Below are 24,055 nucleotides of genomic sequence, written 5' to 3'. Positions count from 1 at the left end.
ATATATATACACACACACACAAACACATACATATATATACTGATATATATATATATATATATACACACACACACACACACACACTCAAAATTTGTTTTCTGTTTTATTGTATATATATATATATATATATATATATATATATATATATATATTCCTGTAAATGTCAGAAAAGCCTGATCCCAATAACCGTAATAATCGTATTCTATCTGAAAATTTTGAAAAGACATAAAATTGTCCTGAAGACAACAGAATAACTTTAGATAACTAGAACTTTAATCTAAACTGAGTTTCTATTCGTTGTAGGGCAGATTAATTCCCTTTATGAGCTGGTCATACATTGTTAATATGTACTCTACTCTACACATTTAGTAAAACAGTCATTGTTTTTACATCACTTCTAGCACCGCATGAGCATAAAATCCATTAGGAACCTCTCTCAGCCCATCTGAGCCTATATTTACTTCCGGTTTGACTCAAATTACAAGCGTGGTTTTCCTGGCGAGAGGATTTTGGGAAATGTAGTCCTGGCCGGAATGCTGGTAGCGACTCAAAAGCAAAACAGCAATGTAAAATAACGACAAAAGGTTCATTGTCATACATGTTGCATATAATATCGTGAACATAGATAATATTATATTTAAATCCACTCAAGAAAAGTTTACAGGCTAACGGCACAATCTAAAGACTACATAGTCCAGCTCTGTGCGCTATGAAACCGAGGCAGCGTAAACAGTACTTCAGGAACATGAAAAGATCGGATGACAGTGAGAGGGAAAAGAGGAGAAAGGTATCGCTTGTAGTTTTCTCTCAGTTCTCCAAGCATCACATATAGTTGTGGAGTTTGTAAGACACCGTTCAGTGTGTCCGTGGCGGTATTGCACGCGCTGGTTGCTGCAGTGTGTTCATTTGAAGTGCGCATGTGATGCTGCTGATCGCTCCTGTAATGTTCCCTTTCTTTTATCCGATGAGTTCTGTCTCAGTGTGCGCACAGCCGTCCGGCACACGAGTGTGTGTGGAGGCACAGCGCGGGGGGAGTGTTTTCTCATGACTGCCACACACTGACTTTGCAGGAATGGCTTGTGTGGCGTTATTACAGCGAGTTCATTCGTGGTGCTAATGAATGAAGTCAGGACGCATGTTCAGGTGTCTGTCACTCCGCAGGTGTCTCTGCTAAACCGAGTATTCCGCATGTAGTTTCCTTCTAAAGCGCATGGGTCCTGGTTTCATCTGTTTTCTGACTAAACAAACGATTCATACATGAGCTGGTCAGGAAATGGACATGTTTTGTTCTTAATTGAGCAGTAACGTTGCAGTGTAACGTTTTTTTGCATTGCATTGCTTTGGATTGAAGGTATAATTTCTCAGTTTATGCTCTCCCTGGGAATCAAACATACAATATGACCTAGGTGTTGCTAGAACAATGATACGAAATTATACTTCCAATATATAACCGTTGATATTTTTCTATACTCCATTGTTGGTGTCAAGTTTCTTAGGGGTTTCAAGTATTTAAAATTGGGTGTTTTATTGGATAGGGAAAAATGTCAATGCCACGAAAACTGGTGCTGATCTTAAATAAAAACTAGTAATCTCTGAAAAAAGTAATCATGTTTTTAATACATCACAAATGAAGTATTGCAAGAATTAAGTTTTACTCTTTTGGCACTGATCTCTAATCATTGTTTTTATTAGATGGAAGTAATGTTTAACATGTCAGCATATTTGAAAATGTCACATTTATTTATAATTGTACTTGACAAGTTGACTTGTCACTTTCTGAACTTGTCTGCGGTTAAGATTGTTAAGTTTGATAATCAAAATACATATAATAATGTGGCATTTTGTTTGCTTTTCAAGTGACTGTATGTTTGATCTGTCTGTAGTATAATCAAGTTCCTTGAAGGTCTGCCAGCAGTTTCTCTATTCATTTCTCTCTTTCTATAACCAGTTTAAACCCTTTTTGTTTTATTCTGCTCCCTCTCTCTCTGATGGCATGCTTTTGGATCTTGTCTGACGGCAGGGAGTCTGTGTAGCACGTGGTTCCTCCACTTTATTGCAGCTGCCAAAGGAACCAGATGAGTCCCTGAGAACATGATCCAACTGGTTTTGGGTCTGTAGAGCAGACGGACAGACAGACAGGTCTGCTACCCTGCCCCATCTCATTTCGTCTTATCTCTTTCTTCACCAAAATAAACGGATATGGAAAGAAATCCACCGATCCGCTAGACTGAGGGTCTGGTGTGTGTTCCTGCGGTTCCTTAATAGAAAACGTGGGTCCATTTAATCATAATAATAAATAAAAGAGAGTACATTGTTGTCTCAGCCATAAACATGTGTGCATTTGTGCCCAATAACTAGGATGTGGATGGATGTCAAAAGAAGGCCTGTGAACTATCCGTCTCAAAAAGGAATTATTTTTATCCTTAGTTCAGCTTTGCCAGGCATTTCCTAACCATATGCGGCACATATGTATGATAAAAAGAGCACTTCCATTATCATGCACTAAAAGAGGAAGACTAGACTATTGGCTAATAGACTTCATCCTTTTAGAAGAGACCTTACATGACTTCGACCTAAAAAATACTGTTTTAGTAGTTGACAAAGGGACAATCAGAGTTGGTGGTTTTAACATTGCCAGGGTGACCACAAAGATCCCACTGAAGTATTATTCAATAATAAATGCCAGTTTGACCATTTTATTGCATTTGCAGGAGAATAGGGGCCCTGGTATTTTTCTTTCCTGGCAGTTATAAATTAGAAAAGCACTTTATTGTTTTTTCGTCCATCATGTTTTATTCCTTCACACTCACAACTCCGCTGTTGGCCTCCGCTGCTGCTTTTGATACCTTTCTTGATGACTGCGACATTATGTTCTGCTTGCTTGTACTCTAAAGAGTAGTGCTTTTGATTGGGAAAAAACGAGTCGATAAATAAACAAAGATTAAAGCTATATAAATAAAAATAACTAAATGCATTATTTCAGAGTGCCAGAGTACGTGAGGAGCACAGAGGGTTGCCAGATGTTCAGAGGCTTGCGCTCCTTCCGTCCCATCATTCAGAGCGTTCTCGGCTCATTGGCTTTCTCAGCTCGTGTGTTTGCTGGAAAAAGCTGTTTAGGCTATTCCATTCGTGAACACTCATTAAAATGGTTTGTGTTCCCCTTGGCAATTCTGTTAAATTAACAGCTAGCTTCAGTTTAGGCCTGATTATGAGGCCACACAGCCAGTCTTGATTAATCAATTTCTCCCACAAAATGTTCCTCTGTAAATTAGTGTTAAAGTAACGATTTATAGGTCCTAACGCCGAGCCGCTGTCATGTCGAAGCCGGTGTTTTAGCGGGAGGTGGTGTCACTTTCGGCGTAATCAGCAGCTTTTCTGCCCCCCTTGTCGTTTTCCCTCTCTCCGTCCGTCACCGTACGTCTACATCCTATTAATGAGTCCATAATAGAGAAACAGTGTCGGACAGCCACATAAAACACACTCAGGAATACATAATTAGACTAGTGTTCAAGCCACGCTAGGGGCAGATTTATATCCGGTGATGTCAAAGGAAAGAAAAAATAAAACCAAATAAGGAAGCAGTGCAGTGCAGCTCATGACTTCTGATTCTCGAAATCTGAAAAGACGGAAAAACAGGCGAGGGAACGAGGGAGGGTGGGAGTGTTAGAAAAAATACTGCCACAGTTGATAATGATACCATTACACTAATGGAGGCAGCAAATGAAGTAGCAGGCGGACACCGTGCTTTATTGCCATAGGGGGTCGTTTTCTGCTGCATTCCTAATGGCTGGAACTGCCGGTATTGATCAGGCCATCATACCGCTAATCCACACGCGCATTACTTTCTGCCGCAACGCTGTGTCAGTCTTTCACTGCTGCCACCCACAGCCCACCCTGTTTCCTTGCCACAGGCCCTGCAGAAGACCCCACAGAGCCTGTGAATTGAGTGGTGGTGTGGACGGGGTCATTGAATGTCCCCTTAGTCAGGCCTCTTTTGTTTTATGATACACAGAGGGAGAGTGAGTGGCCTGAGTGATTAAGCACAGGCAGAGGTGTTGGTTTAATTAAGAGGTAAGGCATTATCTACTCTTCTGCCTTTTTATGGTAGTCTGTGTTTGAGTTGAACCGTGAGTGTGCTGCTGTCTTTTCTAATGGTTTGGAGCTGTAAATAAGTCTAGGCTGATCCATATCCATTGGTGAAGCCATCTGCTAAAGATCCTTGATCAAGTATTTTACTGGACTCCAAGGGAAATGGCTTTTAATTTAAAAATGACTGATCTGGCAACTCTAGTCTTTTAAATTTTCTTTTGAAATGAGAAAGTAGATTTAGAATGTTCCATTAAAGGAATCAATCTCAGATTATTTATTTTTTATTTGATTATTTATATATCTATTTTTTAAATTATATTTAGTATCATGCAATACTAATATATTTATATCATGATTTGAGTTTGTTTGGAAAGTTCACATTTACATTTACACTTTTATCCAAAGTGAATTACAATTGTGACCCTGGAGCACAAAACCAGTCTTAAGTCACTCATGGGGTATATTTGTAGCAATAGCCAAAAAAACATTGTATGGGTCAAAATTATAGATTTTTCTTTTAATGCCAAAAATCAGTAGGATATTAATTAAACATCATGTTCTATGAAGATATTTTGTATATTTCCTACCATAAATATATACATTTTTTTTATTAGTAATGCATTGCTAAAAAAATCATTTGGACCTCTTTAAAGGCAATTTTCTCAGTATTTAGATTTTTTGCACCCTCAGATTGCAGATTTTCAAAGAGTTGTATCTCAGCCAATTGTTGTCATATCCTAACAAACCATACATCAATCTAATATTAGTTTAGCTTTCAGATGATGTATAAATCTCAGTTTTGAAAAATAAATCTTGTTTTGTGGTCCAGGGTCACAAATGAGGACAATGGAAGCAATCAAAAAATCAACAAAAGAGCAATGATAAGCAAGTGCTATAACAAGTCTCAGTTAGCTTAACACAGTACACGTAGCAAGATTTATTTTGTTATTATATAATAAATAAAATGAAAACGGATAGAATAGAAAAAGATAGAATAGAGCAAGCTAATGTTAGAGGCCTTTTTGCTTTTGTTAATTGTATAATAAATAAAAAGAAAATGAATAGACAGAATAGAGAAGCTAGTGTTAGTAGCAGTTAGTAAATGAATAGAGTGCAAGTCTAAAAGGGGCAATTTTTTTTTTCTTCTTTTTTTAAATAGAGTGAGCTAGAGTTAGAGGGTGAAATAAAGATGGGATTGAGTTAGGCAGGCCATTCCACAAGGAGAGAACAATAATTTTACAGTAATAAACAGTGATTTTGTGCCTCTTTGGGATGCACAATAAAGCGACGTTCACTTGCAGAATGCAAGCTTCTAGAGGGCACATAAATCTAAAGTAATTAATTTAGGTAAAGGGGTGCAGAGCCAGTGGTGATTTTAGGCAAGCATCAGTGCCTTGAATTATATGAGAGCAGCTATTGGTAGCCAGTGCAGATTGATAAACAGGTGTGACATGCGTTCTTTTGGCTCATTAAAAATGAATCTTTAAAAATAAATTTTTTGATTAAATATAAATAATAATTTAATAATAATTAATAAAAATTCATTATAATTATAATTCTGGACTGACATAACATTACCCTTTTAAAAGTTTTGTGTCAGTAAGATCTCTTCAAAAAATATTTTTAAATAACTCTTTTTTTGGTCAAATTTAAAATAAATTATGACTAGTAAAGCTGCATTTTTTGCTCTAGTCTTCAGCGTCGCATGATCCTTCAGAAATGATTCTGATCTGCTGATTTGGTGCTCAAGAGAAACTTTTATTAATACTGTCAGTATTTGTAGTTAATAATGGAAATGGTGACTTTTTTTTCAGGATTTTCTGATGAATAGAAAGAAAGCTCAAAAGAACACAATTAATTAAAACAAATATAGAAATATTTTCTTTACACCCTATGAACGTATTAACTTTCTTTTTTTTTTTTTCATTTTTCTCATCTTGCTTATTTAATCCTTCATGTAATCTTTGAGCGAAGAATTAGATTCTTAGATTATCAAAGGTTCTTTCCGAAGGTTTTTCATGAATTCTCCAGTTCTTCCGTAAGCCCTTAGCACCTGATGATGAAATCCGCTTCATCACAAATGACTTAAAGCTCGATTAATATGTACGAACAGGCCTAACTTCAGCTGGGTGCTGCTCTGCTGTCATTTCCACAGCCTCGGCCCGGCCCGAGCCATCAGTCTCCTTTTCCTGTATCAGCATATCGGCACTAACCTCTGCCCTCTGCTAATCAAACACTTCACCTTAAGGGAAACATTCATTCAGCTCTCTCATTATGATGGCTTCTGTGGTCATAAAGATGTATATTTATATTTCCCCACCTCGTTGCTCGGCTGTTGCAGGGAAACTAGATATTGATCTGGATATTTAGTCATTTCTTTCTGCTGGGACATCAATATTACGCTAACGTGTATGCGAGCTGTGCTTGACCCTGGCCCCCGTCTCTATCCGCTCTCCCATTGGAGCTCAGTGATATACTATTCTGAAAAGCAAATCAATGAGTGAATATGAAGTTTGAGGAGTAATATAAGGCGACCCTGAGGCCTATAGCAGCCGCATTGATCCAATGTGTGGATTAAGGTTGATTTGTTTGTTGTGAAGCTTTTCACCTTTATATCATCAAGAGGTCCGGCACACACACACACACAAACCCACCCACATGCCTTAAATTCCTTTTATGGTTATTTCCTTCATTTCCATTACAACTTATTGGCATTTATTAAGAATACTGATCATGAAAGAATTCTGTTATAGGCTGTAATATTCATTCTTTGTTTATCAGATATTCATGCAGGGTGTATTATTGTGCACATTATGCACATCTCATTAGATGTCTGACCCTGTTTATAGTTTTGTGTATTTAACAAAGATTAAAGAGTGTGATTTTCATAAAGACGCCCAGTCCTAAAGTTGGTTTTCAGCATATTTATTTCATTCTAACATTTAATTTAGTGTTGAGATCTGCTTGTGTTTCAGATGTCATGAAAGGGGCTATTTACTGTATACTTGGTCATACAAACTGATATCTATCCAATCACAAAATTTAAAGCGTCAGTCCCATCCAATATATATAAGACACAAATCAGTCCTAGAAAGATGCCACCTGTTTATAGTGAGTCAAGTCAAATGCAGAAAGATTTGAAGTAAGCTGTTATATTTGCATGTAGTGCAGACAGGAGAGTTGAATTTATGTCCATTTTACATATTTATGTGACCAATTCTGTACCCAATTGAATAACAGTCTAGTCAACCAGTCAGCTGTTTGGCTGTGTGTGTATGAGAGAGAGAAACTATGTAACTCAGGGGAGGTTGATCTGGTTGCTATTGGCTGATCAGTGGTGATGTATAATCAATAATCAATGTAATCAATAACAATAGGATCACTTCAGGAAAGCTTTGAATAAACATAAGATTGACCTTTTAACATCAGCGGTTACGTTTTAAGGGGCTTCCATTCAAGGCTAAAGGCTTTTGTCTTCTAATTCTGGTCTTTTTCATATTTTATAAAATAATGTATTTATTAGTATAATTTTGTTATTATCTTTTTATCTTTTTATATTATCTCTGCAATATATTTTTATATTACATTAATAATAAAAAAAACTTTATTTTATAAAGCACATTAAAAGGTGCTGTATGTAGGATTGACACCAAGTGGTTGAACTAGGTAGTGCAGTCAAAATAAGTAAAAATATTCCACATGGTTTTTTTTCCACCCGGCCCCTCCTCCTCAGACTTTACGCACAGGCAGGTTGCCAGATTGACGATACAAACACGAGCGAGGGCACTTGACAATGACCAAAATGAAATGCGCTGTGTTTTCTGCCAACTGGCAACCCGGGGTGCCTAAATACATGGGATAAAACAAAAACTGTCATTACGGCCTGGGACGCACATTTTCAAAGGAGAATAACTGACTGTAGCATTGTTTTTCAGATAAACAAGTACGTTAACTTAGCATGTTTCTTAAATATCTGCAAACATATTATGGTATTTTTATGCTTTAGCAGAGTGAAATCTTACATACAGCACTTTAATAGAAGCTTCTCAAAGCATACAGTATACACAATCTAAAAAATACATAATAAAAGTAAAGATGATAAAATGAACTAAATAAACATCATCAAGCAAATGCAAGTTTTTAAAAAAAAATGTCAAGTTGAACTTTAAAAATGTCATAGTTCTGAACTTCCCTCCATTCAAAATGCATTAACGTTGGAATAGAATGAAAGCCCTGTCCCCCATAGATTTCAAGTGTTTCAATAGTTCTGTTAAATAATGTGGTGATGGGCAATACAATGCTTCATATGTCAGCATCATCATTTTAAAATCTACTCTGAACCAGTGCAACTGTGCAAGGATTCTAACACTAGAGTAATATGGTTGCATATCCTGGACCCTGATGGCTGAATTTTGTACATATTGCAGCTTGATTAGTGTGGATTTAGAAACTCTGGCTAAAAGGGCGTTATAATAATCTATCCGAGAGATGACAAAGGATCTTTGTTTCTGAGATGGAAAAAAACAGTACTCTGAACAAAATAATCAAATGACAGATTAGCATCAAAAATAACTCTAAGGTTCAACAGAGCTATCAAAAGTTAAACACAGAGAAACAGCTTTAGAAATCTGATGATGGGAACCAATGAGCATAACCTTGGTTTTACCACTGTTCAGAAACAGGAAATTATTACTGATCCATGTTTATAGCACAGTAATACAGTCAGAAAGAAAAGCAGTGCCAGGGCACTCATCAGGTTTTAAATGTGTATATAAATCTGCGTATCGTCACCCTTCGTATATATACATATATTAATACATGTTTTAATATTGGATAATTTTTTTTTAATGTAATGTAAAAATCACTCCTTAATTTTTTCATCTGGCTGCTCCACTGAACAGCAGGCCCCTTCTTTGCTGTTTATTTGTGAATTTATTTTCTTGTGTAATAGCTCACCTTTTCTTGTAAAGGGAAACTAGCTAATGGCAGCCCTTTGCCCAACATCTGCTTCCTATTGCAAGTCCAAAGTCCCTCTTTCACTGGAACTACAGGAGGCCACTTTCACTAGAGCCTGTAAACACTAACTCTTAATTTGTACATCATAAGTTATGTTCTATAAATGAGGGGAGTGAAAGTGGGCCTGAGCACCTGGTGTGTGTGTGTATGGATGCCCGATGGGTGACGAGGCACTGCCCCAAGGTTGTGCCAGTTGGAAGGCTGTGCTTAAGCCTGCATGTGCCAGACAGGAAAATGTAGATCCTGCCCTGCCAACCTACTGCTGGGTGCACACAGGCAATGGATTTAGAGCGAGAGACTGGAGGCTTTTAGAGGCATCTCAGATGAATTTGATGGATTTACCTGCTGTTGCTTGTAATGCAACACAGACAGGTCGTGGAGATAGGGTTTTATGATAATAAAGAGTGTAATTTGAAGTTTTGTTAGTATTCTCTTATCCACTGATATGTGTATGTAATTTAAAGCTGCAGTCTATGACTTTTTGTGTTCAAAATTTACAAAATTAATATAAGCGTGTACATCATGAATCCATTTTACAAACTGTGTTTTTGCTAACCTGAATCACTATCCAATCCAATCCACTTTATTTATATAGCACAATTTAAACAAATAGCAAGGTTACCAAAGTGCTTTACAGAGATAAAAATCTTACACAAAAACACACAACATAAATAAAATAGCATACACAGTAACAGCGACAAAGAAGACCACGACAGCTCTTATGGGGATCAAAAGCCAGGGAATAAAAATGTGTTTTTAAACGAGATTTAAAAATGTGGAGGGTGGGCGCAACTTTAATATGCAGTGGTAAATCATTCCAAAATTTGGGAGCAACTGCTGAAAAAAAAGTGCGGTTGCCTCTGGTCTTTAGCCTGGTCCTGGGCACATTTAGCTGCAGCTGATCACCAGACCTCAGTGACCTTGACGGGGTGTAAATATGCAGGAGCTCTGAGATGTACTGAGGTGCTAACCCATTTAGGGACTTAAAAACAAACATTCAAATCTTAAAATGTATTCTTAAATATACAGGTAGCCAGTGGAGTGAGGCCAAAATAGCAGTAATGTGTTCTTGTTTCTGGGTTCCTGTTAACAGACGAGCAGCTGCATTTTGGACCAACTGTAGGCGTGAAAGGGAAATTTGGTTTACGCCAATGTAAAGTGCATTACAGTAGTCCAAACGGGTCGAAATAAAAGCATGAATCACTTGCTCAAAAATATTAAAAGATAAAACAGGTTTAATTTTGGATAAAAGCCTCAATTGATAAAAACAGGATCTAACCACCCTGTTTATCTGCTTGTCAAGCTTAAATTCACTATCCATTTTAATGCCTAAATTTGTCACTACTGGCTTTACATATTGCTGCAGAGACCCAAGGTTTACGGGAGTGGAGTCACAATCCCGGCTGGGTCCAAACACAATGATCTCAGTTTTTTCTTCATTTAAATTAAAAAAATTAAAAGACATCCAGGTTTTAATATCCTTGAGACATTCAAGTAACGGAGTCAGAGAACCGTTTGCATCTCTTCTCAGTGGTAAATAGATTTGCGAGTCATCTGCATAAAAATGGTAAGAAATACCATGTATTTTAAAAATATTTCCAAGAGGGAGAAGGTACAAAGAAAACAGTAGTGGTCCAAGAACTGAACCTTGAGGGACTCCACAGAGAAGGGGGGCGATAGATGATGTAGAGTCACCAAGTTTTACAGAAAAAGATCGGTCAGATAAATATGATCTGAACCACTGCAGGGCAGTATCTCGGATGCCTACACAGTGCTCTAGTCGAGAGATAAGAATAGCGTGATCAATTGTGTCGAAAGCAGCAGTAAGGTCAAAAACCACAAGAATAACTGAGTCTCAACGGTCTGTAGTTAATAAAAGATCATTAAAAACTCTTAAAAGTGCAGTCTCGGTACTATGAAAAGCTTTAAAACCAGATTGAAAAAATTCTAAAATACCATTTGTATCTAAATAGGATTGTAGTTGTGCAAAAATTTTTTCTAAGATTTTAGAAATAAAAGGAAGCATTGATATCGGTCGGTAGTTAGCTAAAATAGTAGTGTCCAGATTTTTCTTTTTAATTAGAGGTACAACAGTTGCCTCCTTGCAGTACGCAGGAACTATTCCTGAAATCAAACTGCTGTTAATAATGTTTTGGACATTTGGCCCTATAGTGGTCCAGACCTCCTAAAAAAGGCAAGGGGGGACAATGTCCGTAGGACATACTGAAGGATTAAGCTGCATAATTAATTGATTGAGGCAAGAGAGTGACACAGGCTCAAACTGGTCAAACACTGTTAAACAGGTCAGCATTTCAGATGGGTCAGATACAGGTGGGGAAATATGAGCTCTAATGGAGGCAATCTTGTCTAAAAAATAGTGTAAACAATTCTCACAGTCTTCAGAAGACGATTCTAAACAAGAGGATTGGGGTGAATTTAAAATTGAATCAATACTTTTAAAAAGGACACATGGTTTATTTAAATTTTGCCTAATTTTTTCTGCTTTTACTATTTTTTGATACCTTCTCCAGCTTTCCTTTAAAATTTCATAAAAGACATGAAGCTTGTCTTTCTTCCACCGACACTCTGCTCTCCTGCACTCTCTCCTTGCTGCACGGGTAATATAATTGAACCATGGCTCAAATTTAGGTCTAGGGCGCAAAACTTTTAAAGGAGAAACAATGTCAAGAATGCTAGCACATGTGGAGAGAAAGGAAGAAGTTAATTTCTCCGTGTCTTCTATGAGACCAGTATCAAGCTGAGGCGATTTTTGAAAAAGACAAGAAAACTGAGCAGCAGTGGTCAGCTTAAACATACGAACTTGGCTTGCAGGGGTATTTGATTTAGATTTAAGACATGACAAGTTAAAATCGAATAAAACCGGCATGTGATCAGAAAATATAGCATCCTGTGTCTGAATTTTCAAAGTAAATATTCGATTCCCTCTGCGTTTTCTGCATCGTGGAAATCATAGGGCCCTAGTTGTGGTATGCCAGCTCTATCTTGCAATGGACACAAGCCACAACGTTCTCTTTACGTTTTCCCACGCCCTCAAATGAAAACACTGCTGACTCCTTGCAGTATGCGATTTCGGACACAGCGCTTGTGTCTCCTGCTGCTTTGTGGGTGACGTAAACGCATTGTGTCACATTCAAAAAATCATTGCGAAAGAACCTGACGTGAGATTTAAACTAAATTAAAAGAGGCTTTGAGGCAGAGGAATTTGCCTCGATAATTTTTTGTAATCGAGTTACTTGAGTGACTCTAGATGCAACAAATGCCTCATTTATAATGGGTTTGAATGTTTTTCTCTCGTCGCTCCGGCTGGGACATCACAGCATCACAATATGGTGAGGGGTGTAACATTTCCATCACACACTTGAGGTATTCGGCCAATCACAACATGCTGTATAGCTGGCTAATCAGAGCACACCTCACTTTTCAGACCGATGAGCTTTGTAAAAATCTACGAGTTTCAGGTAGCCGGGGCATTGAGGAGAAACAATAATGTACATAAACACATTTCATTACACCAAATATGCAAAATAAGGTTCTTTTTAGCAACATCATATGACCCCATAAGATATTTTTGATGAAATCCAAGATCTTTCTGACCCTGTATAAACAGCAATGCAGCTACCATGCTTAAGGCCCAAAAGGGTAGTAATGACATTGTTAAAATAGTCCAGTCATCAGTGGTTCAATCATGATGCAATGAAGCTACAAGAAAACAAAAATAATGGCTTTATTATATGCTACGACACATGCATGTCTGACACATAAGAAATTGTTGAATAAAGTTATTTTTGTTTTGTTTTTTGCTCACAAAAAGTATTCTTGTAACTTCATAACATTATGGTTGAACCACTGATGTCACATGGACTGTTTTAACAATGTCCTTACTACATTTCTGGGCGTTGAACATGTCAGTTGCATTGCTGTCTGTACAGGCTTAGAAAGCTCTTGGATTTGATCAAAAATACCATAATTTGTGTTCCAAATATGAACGAAGGTCTTAAGGGTGATTTATACTTCTGCGTCGGACCTACGCCGTTGCCTAAAGATAGACACACGTAGCCTGATGTGCACCTCTCCAAAAATCTAACAGCTGCAAACGCTGTGATTGGTTTGCTAGAATCCCTCCCTCCATATGTACTTGAGTTTTGCGTGTTTCATGTGCACTTTAATATATTTTAATGTAACACCTTCTTATATAAAGTAAAACAAAGCAAATAACAATTGTCTTTATCATTTATTATACTACATAGCATTCTACATCAGTAGTTGTCTGTGAAAAAGCTATGTTGATGGTACAAGTTCTTGTGGAGATGGAAAGAATGCCATCTTCTGTTCCATTGATGTTTCCTTCTGTAGTTTTTAATAATGATTTAATGATTTGATATTTACTTGCCCGTGGACACTGCAGACTAGCAGATTGCATTTGCACATCGATGTGGACAACGACGCAGAAGTATAAATGAAAGCTGATGCATAAGTTTCGGCGTAAAGGCTACGGCGTAGTATACATGTAAATCAGCCTTTACAGGTTTGGAAGGACACGAGTGTGATTAATTAATGACAGAAATTTCATTTTAGGATCAACTATCTCTTTAATGATTTAAGCAATAAGATTTTTTCCTACTGTTATGCCTTAAAGACTTGTATATAAAAGCTTTTTTTTAACTTTGTGATTAATATTGTTCATTTAGCATGAAAATAATTAATGTCTTTATTCACCCCAAAATTTTAATCCTGTCATCTTACTCATTACTTCATTACTTACTCTCATGTTATTCCAAACCCTGTTGACTGACTGATTTCTGTGAAACATAAATATCTTGAGAAACGAATAATGATAATAATAATAATACAAGTAATTTCAATTAATTTAAAATGTGGCTGCCTTTCCTGTATCTGACAGAATTCTATTTCAGTGCAACAGCATTAAGCATTCAGTGACATATTTAGCTGCAGTATGCATGGCCATTGTTTCCTTGACTTCTTCACAACTTTTCTTGGCATTTTTCAAGAGTGGCATCACCATGCCAACAGGTTAAATGACACCTTGTCAAATGTCTAGTTTGTGATGCTGTTGTTTCAAGGTGAGGTGCATCAGGAGTGAAAGAGAGATCGGGTTTGAGCGCTCGAAGGGTCACCGATGCATGACACTGGCCTCTCATTACTGTCTCTTCTGCCTTTACCAGCACACACACAAACGGGTTTGGTTGTGAGCGGTGGCCTATTGAATGCTCATTGGTATGCTTGTGGTAATTTTACTGTCAAAACTGGCTCTCTCTCTGTTTCTGGCTGTCTTTCTCGCTCTTTCAGTCTCTTTGCCTCTGGTCATCCAGCTGTAAGTTCACCCTGAACTACTGTCAAGCACATGATCAGGGCTGCATAAAGAAAGCTGCTCTGTCTCGCTGTCTATCATGTGCTCTTCTTCTTCCTCTTCTCTGTGTGTGTGTGTGTGTGTGATGGGGCCAGACCTCTCGTCTCTCCTGTTGTTTATTTAGATGAGATCAGCCAAGGTTGGTGGTTCAAGTTCAGTTGTTATGGTGATGAGCAGACGTCAGTGTGCTGTTCTTCTAGCGAGACTGGCTGAATGGAAAATATCTGTCCCATCATCCTTTGTTTTGAGGGAGATTTTATGTTTTAAGTGCCTGTTTGTGCTACATTTGTTGTTGAGCTTATTTCTTCAGACAGACGTGATTCACTAAGTAACAGTGGGACATACTTACCTGAGAGTCTTATCTAGTGAGAGTCAAACTTCCAAAAGTCAAACTCTTAAAAAGATTTATAGCAAGTTTTAAACATTTATAAATACAAAATGTGTATGTATATATATATATATATATATGTTATGTTATGTTATGATTTAATTGTAAAGCATAACACCTTATTTTACTCCTTACTTCTAAAAAGTAACCTGTTTTTGTAACTGTTTGAGAGGATCTACATCTACAACATCTCTCATGTTCTGTCATGTAGGCTAATATGCATTTTTATACCCTAACTACACACTCTAACTCTACAGAATTTTTACAAATCTTTTTTTATGTTGTAATTGAGACTTTCAAGAGTCTTTTTATCTACATTTTCAGAAAAAGGAGAAACATGCGCACACACACACACTGCAGGCCACTGTCACACACTTATAAACAGCCAGATCAGTATGACACACACAGTGATTATAAACATAATCCTTCTCTGATACTTTCCCACTGTGTGTGTATATGTGTTTGAGCGGTATATACACATTGGTATATATGTCTGAACACATTTTTGCTTAATCACATTGTCACACATAGTTTGTCTGACATTTTCTCTATTCGTGGTGTGTGTGTTTTTGTGCGGTTGACACTCTGACAGACTTCCTCGCCCTTGACTGATGGCACGTATGGATTGGACTAATCCAGGAGCCCGTTTCCTCTCACATACACACACACACACACACACACACACTGTCTTCTGTTCCTCACCCACAGACAGCTTCGGTTGGGCTATCTCTGTTTGTAATGGCATCCCCTACTCCATGATGACAATGGGGATTAACCACAAGGTTTCTTAAACATATTTCTTCTTTTTTCCTGCTTCTGAAGAAAGAGAGCTTTCTTATCAGCTCTTCCAGGATCCACCATCATCCCTCTCTCCTCTCCTCCGCTGCCAATTACACAGCGGATCATTTACTTCAAGGGTATAAATGTTCCAACACAAGTATTAGCGAGCAGAGCTGAGTCGCTGACAGATGTACCAACTTTAATTCTCTACTTGTGTGCGTTTTTTTAACTTTAATTAATTTATGTATCATCCTTTCGTCCCTCCCACTCAGTGGTGATAATCTGGGTTGCCATGGCGACAGCTGTCACTCCAGCATGTGTTTCTGAGGTTCAGGTGGCTAATGTATTCAGGAAGAGGTAAACAGAGGACAACTGAGCCCCTGTGTATATTTAGATGTGGGTCTGTGATGGGACAGCGAGCAGTCTTATTGGCACATATTGGAGCATATAATCTCTTTCCTAACCTTTATTTATAGTTGGTTAATTAATATTACTTGTTTAATTTTGTTTCAGTTTGTTTACTTCATTTTACCTTTTATTTATTTTGTGCTTCTTATCAACTATTCTTTTTGTTTGGTTTTTACCTTTTTACATAAAATTTTACTTTGCAGCATTCAGTATGGCCAGTAAGATTTTGATAGATTAAGCATTTTGCTGATTTGTTGTTTGATCAGTGTAAATTTAATTGCAATTATTTGTAATGATGATTTGTGAAAGGCAAGAAGTTTTGGAGACTGTAACATTGGCATGTCAGTGCACTAGAGTCTTTTGCACATATAGTGAGTGTGTCGAAATGAGAGTGTAAGTATCTGCTAATGGGCTAACTCACATTGTTTCCCTAGCATTATCATTAGCTTTGTATTATTCCTTCTGTCGGAAGGCGTGACATCTTTTCTGCTGTTGATCAAACAGTGCAGTGACACCTGATTAGCCTGCTGTGAGTGTGTTGCAGGAAGTCTTTCTCCTGTGCTAATTAATCGTGAACCTGGCCTGTCAACTCAGAGAGGAAGGAGAAACTACTACTACATGTCACGCCATACCTGCTTTTGTGACACTGTCCTGACATCTCTTCATCGCAGACTGTGATGATGATGCATTTTCACTAGGGATTGGCATTTTCGCAAATATCACATTCAAATATTTGAGCTCACAAAAAACAATTATTTGAATATTTGTTTATTTAAATTAAGTTTAATGAGACAGACGTTATTTTTCAGCAACATTTATCATTTTGAACAAGCTTACACACAATAAGCTTGAACAAAGGTTTTGTAGCTGAAAACCTTTAACAATGCGTGCAAACAAACAAAAGTACAGATTAAAAGCAAAAAAAAAAAGTGAACAAAGAAAAAACAAAAAAAAGTGAACAAAGAAAAAACGTAAGGCAGCCTGCAGCAATTAGGCTATTGTAGAACGTAGCCTACACTTAACTTTGAAACGTTTAAACTGCCAGCAAATCTTTTTTTCTTTTTTTCTATTGTATTACATGTTCTTGTTACGAAACACAGGCATGTAAACATGATCGGGGGAAAGTCGGCTCCTTAGTCTGTTAACAATAAGGCTGGCCGCGGAGAAAATGTGCTCTGACGGCACAGACGTTGCTGGGACACACAAATAACGGTGTGCTAAGCGAATAAGTTTGGTGAAGTGCTTCGTGTTTTCGTTTCACCACTGAATGGGATCCTCACCTGGTGGAATACACGGCTCCAGCAAGAACTGTTCCCACTCGTCTTGGCTGGACTCTCTGTAAATCATCGCTGAAGAGCTGGCTCAGCCTTTTCCGACGAGTGGGCATTGCATCCTCTCATCGTTGGTGGCGGCGGCTGCATCCGCACCACTCGCATCAAGGAAAATGTTCTGATAATGTTCAAAAAAGTTTTGTTTTCTTACTTCTCTCGTGTTTTCATTGAGAAATCGGAGATGTTTGTGCCAAGGGTCTAGGGCAGATGCGAGAGGAGGAGTTTTCACTGCATTCTCCAAGTTAGCGGTGTTTATTTGCTTGAGAGATGCCGCAGCAATGTTCTTGAATTCGGTCACTTTCTGTGATTCTCCACTGCATATTTGAAGTACTGTTGAAGGCCGCAGTTCTTAGGGGCCGTTCACATATCGTGTCTTTTGAGCGCTCAAGTTCGTTATTTCCAATGTAGGCACGCGGTATGCGCGCTCATAAGGGAAGCGACAGGGTCGCAATGCGCACGCGGTGCGACGCGCCCGTTTTTTCCAGGCACGCGCATCCGCACCGCATCGAGTTAAAAACATCTCAACTTTTCAGAATGCCACAAGCGCACCGCAGGTCATGTGACAAGAACTAACCATTCAGCTTCATCCTTTCCCGTAACAACGTTGAAAGCTCAGCCAAGATGAAGGAACAGCTGATCATAGCTGTATATGGATTGCCATTTTGAAATACATTTAGTAGCAGAGCTACTGAAAGCGATTTTTTGTGCTGCTAATCCATTTATCCTTTGCTGAAATTTCTGCGTCTTCATGGAGAGAGCACGTCATTGTTGCTTAGCAATGGCAGATGCCTCAGGAGCGCTTCTGCCCGAGCGCTTTGGAAAGAAGGAGAAAGCGGCGCCTAGCGTTTTCCACGCATTTTTAGGCATATGTGAACGGCCCCTTATTCATTCATTAATTATTTTTTGCTTGCATACATCTTCAAATATGCCGTGGAGAATCACAGAAAGTGACCAAATGAGGTTTTATTGTGAACTTTTTTTTTTGTTTGCGAAATTCGAATATCATTTTTATTTATCGAATAATTAGAGCAGAACGAATATTCGAATGTATATCCGTGCACACCCCTAATTTTCACAGTTATTAACAATGTAAATCTAGCATTTTTTAAATTTCAATTTATAACACTATATTTGATATTTTTTTATTAACTAAATTACTTTTCCAAAAAATAAATAATTCCCTGTTTTGGAAATTTGTGGTTAATGTTATTTTTTTTAAACCCAACTAGTATGACTTCTGCTTCTGAAATCCTTGGAAACGTGAAATGGATCCAAAGCGGATTTGAATCTTTCCTGCAGAAGCTGTTGTTTAGCTAGTGCCAGTATAGGTGAACCTCAAAGTGACAGTTCACGCAATAATGAAAACTCTAGCATTTATATATCATCGGTCATTTCTTATGTTCCACAGAAGAAAGGCAGTCATTCCTTGTGGTCTGAAGTATCAGTGCTCGACCTACCTTGATTTTCTTGGAGTATGGTATCATACCATGCTAAAGTAGAGATGCGCAGACATTTAAAGTTCTGGCTGATTAACCAATAATTATTAATAAAACCAATATAACTCTGATAAATGTTTTGAAATCTACAAATTAATTTAGGTATCCTAATGTTATAATGGATATTCATTTTGAAGTTTAGATTATAATTTGCCGTCACTGTACAGTAGTGTAGTCTTCGTGCTGATTGTGTGTGTGTGTTTGAGTGGCAAGTCCTTTGCTCTCCACAGGACCATAATTTACTCCCACCCCACTCAACCCAGATGACTTCTCCGCCTGAGCTGGCTTGACCACTGGTCATGTGGTGTTATGCGGGTCAGTAGGAGTAATTATTTCTAGCCGCTGAATACACACTGAAGATGAATAGTTTTTGAAGAGTGTAATGTGTGGCTGACCCATGCTGACACATGGTTCATCCCGACTCTACAGCCTTGATTTATCCCCTCAGTGTGTGTGTGTGTGTGTGTGTGTGTGTGTTAACGAAAGGAGGGTGACTGCGCTCTTAGCTTCATCATGGAGCGCAGGAGACGGTTGGAGGGAAAGGCTAAAGCGGATGCTTTTGCTCTCATCATCATATCCTCATCACTCTGCTGCCTCATATAGGCCATTTATTCTGGTCTCAAGACAAGTCACAAGACAATACCAAATACTGGTATAGATAGCATTTTATGAGCCGTATAGTAGCACCAACTTGATGGTAATGATAGCTGCACAGTTGCTGGTCCCCATTGGATAGCATGGAAAAAAAGAAAGTCATTGGGGACCAGGAACTGTTTGGTTTCGCAGATTTTTCCAAATTATATAATTTTGCATTCAGGAAAAAGAAAGTAATATAGCTTTAAGAACAACTTGAGTTAAGTAAAATGAGTTTAAGTAAATGGTTTTGGTGAACTTTCTATTTAGGTGGACTAAATGATTGGAGAAGTCTGACACCAGATGTTTTTGTTTCATCAGATTGATTTTGCTAAAAAAAAATATTGTTAATTCTAATTTATGATGTGTTGAAAACATGCTCTCGAGTATTACCTCACATCCCATTTGTTGTGGTGTCCAATTACATTTTTATATGCTGAAAGTATGGAGCGAATATATGCCAGGCATTCTCTCTTGGCTGATCATTTGAGATTAGTTAACCTGAGAAAATAGCATAATCATATCTGAGCAGCAGTGTTAATGAAGAAATGGGCCTCTGCATCCATTCCTTCTTTTGATACTCCCACTATAGGGCCAGGGATCTATCACTAGATGGCAGCTGGACATCATGAATGTATCTGTTTTTTTTTTTACCTCCCCCTCTTTCAGCAGATGTTAAAGTGTAGTGTTTTATAGGGTGATGGCTTCTCATGCCTCTGTGATGCTGTAAAGAGCCCAGGAGCATGACCCGCCCCGCTCCGCCCTGTTAACCCTTCTGATTGGCTCTAATTCTTATTGGCACAGTACACTGGGCACATGACAGTAACAGTGTTCCAGTTCGCTGGTGACCGAGCCTCCCCAAAACACACCCCACATGCTCTCTCCTGCACACACGCACACACACACACACACACACACACACACACACACACACACACACACAAACGATCGAGTTAGTGTCACTTCTGTTTCACTGGTCTCATATGAACTTAAGTGCTTAAGCAGACTGTTCAATATGCCACCAGCAATTACATTTTCAAATGGGTGGGTTTGCAAACATCATCTGTGTTAATCTGTCTGTCACTGCCCGACTTCCTGCCGGAGGGAGGAAAGAGGATTAAGTTATTCAGTCCCTGGTAGAATATTCTCTTTGTTCACCCTGACTGAGGGAGAAGTAAATAAAGCAACAAGATTTTTTTCCCGATGAGTTAAAAAAGCCAGCTTCCTCCTGCCATGTCTCTTGGATTTGACTAATGCTGTTCAGACAAGTCGTCCTTCCAGAATTATCTAAACGCGAGGGGACATCATGGGTCTGGTGGTGGGAAGGAGCAGAGAGTGACTTAGCTGTAGATTGTAAAATGTTGAATAAGTATTTTCCTTATTCGATTCAATTACGATTCACAATTTCTATTTCACTTACAATTTTCTACCCATGAAATTGTCTTTCAGCTAATACTGTAAATGTCTTACTGTAAAATGATTCTAAATTGTTTCAATTACATAAATATTATTTTGGAAAAAGTGTAAAACTGCAAAGAGAAATGAATGCTTCCATTCAGCAAGGACACTTAAGAATAAATAAAACTGACAGTAAAAGCATTTAGAATGATACAAAAGATTTCTGTTTCAAATAATTGCATTTATTGTACATTTTATATATATATATATATATATATATATATATATATGTAAAAGTTAACCGATATTAAGGAACACTTTAACACAATTAAGAAAAATGATTCTTGAGCACAACATCACTGACACTGAAGACTGGAGTAATGGCTGCTGAAAATTCAGTTTTGCATCACAGGAATAAATAGCTACAAAGGAATAAATATTTTAAATATTAAATATTTAAAATCGTGGAAAGTCGTGGCCTAATGGTTAGAGAGTCGGACTCCCAATCGAAAGGTTGTGAGTTCGAGTCCCGGGCCGGCAGGAATTGTGGGTGGGGGGAGTGCATGTACAGTTCTCTCTCCACCTTCAATACCACGACTTAGGTGCCCTCGAGCAAGGCATCGAACCCCCAACTGCTCCCCGGGCGCCACAGCATAAATGGCTGCCCACTGCTCCGGGTGTGTGCTCACAGTGTGTGTGTGTGTGTTCACTGCTCTGTGTGTGTGCATTTCGGATGGGTTAAATGCAGAGCACAAATTCTGAGTATGGGTCACCATACTTGGCTGAATGTCACTTCACTTAAATTGGAAAACAGTTGCAATAATATTTCATAATATTACTGTTTTTATTATAGTTTTGCTCAAATAAATGCAATCTTGCTGAGCATAAAAGACTTCATCTTAATGACACCAACTTTAAATTAATTAATTCATTCATTCTACAAGAAATGCATTTTTGTTGCAATGTTGTTTGTGTTGATTATTATATATTAGGGCTGCAACTAACGATTATTTTGATAATCGATTAATCTGTCGATTATTTTTACGATTAAATTATTATTAATAAATGGTCTTTATCCTTCAGCATAGATTTTTAAGAGATTTTAACCATTTTGCATTGTCATATCCTCATTAAAAATATACCTGGAGTTGTTTTATTGTGTTAGTAATCCTTTGTCGAACTCTTCTGCAATCAAAACACTGACCCATACTCTAGCAAATTTCACAAGGAGATATCAAATGTTTTCACCATGGCAGTCCTTAGAGCTCCTAAAGTAGTTTAACATCCCGAACAAAGCTTATTAAGGAATCTTTCAGAACATATTTTCACAAAGAATAAGGATAAAACAGAATAAAATTGCAGTGCATTGTATTTTATTATTTACTGGAAAACAGCTTTATAGCTTTTGCTGTGAAATTGTAAACAATCCTTCGAAAAAAGTGCCAATGGCATGAAACCTGAATGGAACTCACAATTTAAAGTAAAATCCATCAGAAGGTTGTCCAGAAAAAAAAATTGGACACACACAAAAAACCTGCTGTGTGAAAAAGAGCAGTGAATACTTAGAAAAAAAGTGCATTTCAAATATCTTTAAACATGTATCTCTCTCATTCAGTCATAATTAGGCTGCACGACTGAATTTTGAACTGGTAAACGACAAACTGATCACAGAACATGTTTGTAAAGCTTTAAATGTTAACTGTTAAAAAGCAATGTTATCAGCTTTTACGACTAAACATTTGCAAACAACATTGTACTGGAGAATCTGCACAAATGAAAGTCTTAGGGGCCGTTCACATATCGCGCCTAAAAACGCGTGGAAAACGCTAGGCGCGCCGCTTTCTCCTTCTTTCCCAAGCGCTCGGGCAGAAGCGCCCCTGAGGCGTCTGCCTTTGCTAAGCAACCATGACGTGCTCTCTCCTTGAAGACGCGGAAATTTCAGCAAAGGATAAATGGATTTGCAGCTCAAAAAATCGCTTGCAGTAGCTCTGCTACTAAATTTATTTCAAAATGGAAATCCATATACAACTATGATCAGCTGTTCCTTTCATCTTGACTGAGCTTTTAACGTTGTTACGGGAAAGGATGAAGCTGATTGGTTAGTTCTTGTCACATGACCCGCGGTGCGCTTGCTGCATTCTGAAAAGTTGAAATGTTTTAACTCGATGCGGTGCGGTGTTGGAAATAACGAACTTGAGCGCGCAAAAGACGCGATATGTGAACGTCCCCTTAAACAGTTCAGTAGTGCAGAGTTTACAGGTTACTCTTCTTTTTTGAAGGCTCAAAGTAAAGTAATCCCACATCCTGCTGAATGCTGTATAGACGCTGTTCGGGAAGCACGTGACATAAAATGAGGCCAGCTATTGGCTATTCGCTACTTCTCCTGTTGTACTGGCTGAGTAAAACCTCCGGTGGCTCATTACTGCCACACTTTGGTCACCGCAGATTTGAAATATGCACGAAATGAGCCGCTTACGGCAAATAAAAGTTATTTAGCAACGAATCAATGACTAAATTAGTTGACAACTATTTTAATAATCGATTTTAATCGATTAAATCGATTCGTTGTTTCAGCTCTATTATATATTATTATCCCATTAAGAAGGTTGATTTTGTTTTTCTTTCATCCTATAACCCCTTGTGAGTCGTTTTGAATGATTCATTTAACGACTCTCTGATTATGTCTGATTATGACTTAAACTATCCTGCAGATTAACCGGACAATCAGTTTTACCCATCCCTATGAATTAATGAATCAGTTTACGAACGCATATTTCATGGCTCTGTTTGTTCTGTAGAAAACCGAAGCGATACTCACGTCTTTATTCACAGTGCCAGGGAACAGCTGACAGCAGTGGTAAAATGATCTGATTTATTGTTTGAACTACTGAGAACGAAGTAATCAGTGTGTCACACTGGGATTTTCAGCTGTGAGTCTGTGGCACAGTCCCTCACACAGAAACACATTCTTTAGCTCAGGTTGACAGGAACGCTTTTAAAACATCATACACCAGTGTGCCTAAATGTTATTGAGTTGTTTATTGTAGGAAGATCCCAGCTCCTGTTCTTTTCAGCTTGAATCGCTCCGAGCAGGGCAAGCATGCTCCATCACTCAGCTGGGCCAAAC

The 24,055-nt window shown here is 38.0% G+C and overlaps 1 protein-coding gene across 2 annotated transcripts in view; it reads left to right on the top strand.

The window, feature by feature from the left end:
* The first annotated feature begins 596 nt into the window (after positions 1–596).
* fto (FTO alpha-ketoglutarate dependent dioxygenase) overlaps positions 597–24,055 on the top strand; it is a 165,306-nt gene continuing 141,847 nt past the window's right edge. The window contains exon 1 of one of the 2 annotated variants that reach the window (XM_059531808.1): positions 597–787. In XM_059531808.1, the coding sequence (XP_059387791.1) occupies positions 710–787 (78 nt within the window). In that variant the 5' untranslated portion in view covers positions 597–709. The remainder of the gene's footprint in view (positions 788–24,055) is intronic. The other variant, XM_059531816.1, reaches the window with a different exon arrangement.

Source organism: Carassius carassius, chromosome 3 (assembly GCF_963082965.1).
Source record: "Carassius carassius chromosome 3, fCarCar2.1, whole genome shotgun sequence".
NCBI classification, from domain to species: domain Eukaryota; kingdom Metazoa; phylum Chordata; class Actinopteri; order Cypriniformes; family Cyprinidae; genus Carassius; species Carassius carassius.
The sequence above is the reverse complement of the archived record's forward strand: the minus strand, read 5'-3'. Positions and strand labels throughout refer to the sequence as shown.